The sequence below is a fragment of the Marmota flaviventris genome, chromosome 8, assembly GCF_047511675.1.
Source record: "Marmota flaviventris isolate mMarFla1 chromosome 8, mMarFla1.hap1, whole genome shotgun sequence".
Lineage (NCBI taxonomy): Eukaryota > Metazoa > Chordata > Mammalia > Rodentia > Sciuridae > Marmota > Marmota flaviventris.
Window position 1 is genome coordinate 80,016,338 of NC_092505.1, and position 3,663 is coordinate 80,020,000.

At 32.6% G+C, this 3,663-nt stretch overlaps 1 protein-coding gene across 1 annotated transcript; it reads right to left on the reverse strand.

The window, feature by feature from the left end:
- Positions 1-2,220: 2,220 nt before the first annotated feature.
- On the reverse strand, positions 2,221-3,189 carry LOC114099014 (olfactory receptor 5H18). The gene has a single exon (XM_027943230.2). It carries the CDS (start codon positions 3,145-3,147, stop codon positions 2,221-2,223), a length of 927 nt encoding a protein of 308 aa, XP_027799031.2. The 5' UTR covers positions 3,148-3,189.
- Between the last annotated feature and the right edge of the window lie 474 nt (positions 3,190-3,663).

Sequence of the window (3,663 nt, forward strand, 5' to 3'; positions counted from 1 at the left end):
GTCCATTTTTAATTGGGTTATTAAATTTGTTTTTATATGTTGAGAGGTTGTCATTCATCCTACATACATAAAAATCTTTTATCAGATATGTTATTGGCAAATATTTGGTACATTGATTATCATTTCCTTGTATAAGATGTTATATAAGACCATTGTACCCATACATTTGTGCAGGTTGATTCAGAGAACAAGAAGTAAAATCCATTCTTCTTCAAGGTAACCTGGAAATTTTTATGGACAACACTGTTAGCTATTTTATATATACTTGTTAGGTCAATTTGAGTGGAACAACAATATTTTCATAGAAGATATAACATTTGAGGTAGACCCTAGGAAAGAATACCATTTCAATTGTAAATTAATTAGGGAGTATTGAAACAGCAAGGGATTCTCTCTGGAGATAACTGTATGAACAAAAGTATATAGAAGAGAAAGTGAAGTTTATCCAGAGGCTTTCAGTAACACATTTTGGTTATAACATAGATTGCCTTAGAATTTTAGAGAAAGTGATGCCAGAGTTATGACAAGCTTATTTTGGAGAAAATATCACATAATTCAAGGTGAGAAAACACAAGTTAAAGAATGCATGCATACATACAATATATACATTCACAAGAAGAAATCTACATACCTATATATTTGTAATCATGTATATGCATTGAGATCTAGATTTATATACCATATATATATGTAATCTAGTAGCAAGGTAATTTACCAAAATGTGTTGAAGAAGGATGAAATTTAATCTTATGCATAGTAAGATTTATCTGGCTGCTACATTTGGGAAAGAAGGTATAAGCCAAATGGAGGCAATAAGTAACTAGAATTTTGCAAAACACACAGGTGAGTAGTTTTTAAAGTGAAATCCTGATTGGTATCAGTAGGAATGTGTATGGAATTTCAGTAGTAAGAGGAAAGACTGAGTGGCTCAGGAGGCTGAGCCAGGAGGATCACAAGTTCAAAGTCAGCTTCAGCAACTTAGAGAGGCGCTAAGCAACTTAGTGAGACCCTGTATAAAAACAAAAGGTGAGGGGAGCTTAGGATGTGGCTTGGTAGTTAAGCCCTGCTGGGTTCAATCCCTAGTACAAAGAAAGAAAAAAAGAGGACAGACAGATGGAAATGAATATGACTCACTCACACTCATTATAAAGAGTATGGATTCTGAGGAAGCTAAAAATTAAGGACTTTTCAGGCCCCTAAACATTCAATCTAATTCATTTTCATGTCTTTCCCAGATACACACTGGGTACTACAACATTATATCTTCTTCACTTTATTTGGCCTTTGATAATACACATTTAAAGCCACTGGTTTTTGGTAATACATGTTAACAATTTTGAGATGTTACCTAGTTGCTTTTCTTGCTTGCTTTATTTTTTTCTTTTTAATTTCTAGAAGGCTGACACAATTTTCTTCACATCCTAACACTTCATTTCTACATCTATACTCTTTATCCTTCAGTATCATATATTAGCTTTCTGAATTAATAAACCTTTTCACATTGCTGGGTATCCTACAAATAAGGCTGCAAAATGCCTTTAAAGACATCATGAACAAAGATAGACAACTCATCTTCTTACTCATAAAACAGACTGAACTAAGAGCATCCTTTTAGAATTGCTGCCTTCACTGTCGAACTTTTTAAATAACTACATCCTAATTTCTATTTGTATATCCATGAGATGTTAGTTGACTTTATATAATGTAAAGATTCACTGATTCTCAATAAACTAATAAAAAAGGAATTATGTAGGACCAGTAGATTTTCTGAGATTTTCATCTGCTCAACACAAACCTGACAACAAAATAGAGCAACTGTGAAATGAATCACCAACCTATACATCACTGTCAACTGTATTAAATATCTACTTAAGACATTTGGAACTAAATTATGCTATTTTAGTACTTAATGAATTAATAAAATCACACGAAGAACACATAAGTCAGTAAAATATTTTCATTTATTTCCTGACTTAATTATTTAGTATTTAGTATGGGATGAAAGTTTGATTAAAATTCTTTGAACGTTTTCAAATTAAAATATCACTATTTTAAGGATTTTATTAAATAATTAACATACTTGAGAGTCTGATTTAATCAGAGTAAAATAAAAGCAAGACAATTATAATTACAAAAAGCTTGGAACATTTTCCACAACAAAGACAGTGGAAAAATTCTGTGAGTTTTGTTCTAAAGGAAAAAGAGATATTGTTATAAGATCTAAATATTTTTCTTCAGTACTTTTGTCAGTGAATCCATGACTTGCTTATTTCTCAGGCTGTAGATAATTGGATTTAACACAGGGATTATGACTGTGTAAAATAAAGAGTCCATCATACCATTATCTGCTTGTTGAGATGTAGGGAGAACATACATGAAGAGAAGAGGACCATAGTATAAAGACACAGATAAGAGATGGGCTCCACAGGTGGAGAAGGCTTTCCTCATGCCTTTGACAGACTTCTTTTTTAAAATTGTAAAGAGAACTAGTGTATAAGAAACCAGAACAATCACAATGGTGAATACTTGAATTGAGCCAGACAAAATAAATACCATTAGAAAATTAATAGAAGGGTCAGTACAGGAAATCTTAAACAATGGTATAATGTCACAATAAAAGTGATGTATTATGTTAGAATTACAAAAGGTTAATCTGAATAAAAATCCTTCATGAATTAGGGAATGAAGAAAGCCACCTACAAATGATAAGACTAATAGTCGGATGCATAGTCTATTGGTCATAATTACTGGATAAAGCAATGGTTTGCATATTGCTACATAGCGATCATAAGCCATTGTTCCTAAGAGAAAGCATTCTGTAGTTCCACCAAATGCAAAGGCAAAAAATTGTATCATGCATTCAGAGAGGGATATTGATTTGCTCTTGGCTAACAAGTTGACCAACATATTGGGGGTCACAGTGGATGATATCCAAGCATCTACAAATGCTAAACTCCCCAGGAACAAGTACATGGGGATGTGAAGGTGAGGGTCATTCCAGATGAGAGCAATCAGACCAAGATTCCCCACAATGGTGATGAGGTATATCATCAAGAACAGCAAGAACAATGGGACCTTCAGTCCTTGCCGATCTATAAGTCCTGTGAGAACAAATTCAGTCAGCAACGTCACATTTTTCTTTTCCATGTCCTCCCTAGATGTACCCTGAAATAAAATGAAATAAATGTAAAGAAAAAAGTCACTAGGATTTTAAATTGTATATTAGCAGAGGAGAGTTGATAAAACTGTACTTTCATCAAAACAGCCTTTTAATTTTCTTTCATGTTAATTACTCAAATTGATGGAAACTATTGGAAAAAATTAAGAAATAGAAACAAATACCTTTACTTCAATTATAAAAATGTGATGAAATAATCTACTCTGAAAATGTTCCAGAGGTGATTAAATGCACATAGAATGATCAGTTGGTGTGTGACAAGACACTGGGAGTGATGTAGACAATAAATAAATTCCAAAGTTATCAGAATGTAGTCACTAGGACTTAGTTACATATTCAGTGTGAAAATAGTATCTGAGAATTTGTTCTCACCTGACTTACAGATCGTCAAGGACTGCAGGACCCATCTTTTATTTTCAAAGTTTATTTTCTATGACATTCATTTATGATTAGGAGACTGACTTTAAATTTTATCTTGTTCATAA

Excerpts from the sequence above, each read along its gene's own strand:
- LOC114099014 (XM_027943230.2), bottom strand. The coding sequence starts at position 3,147 with ATGGAAAAGAAAAATGTGACGTTGCTGACTGAATTTGTTCTCACAGGA.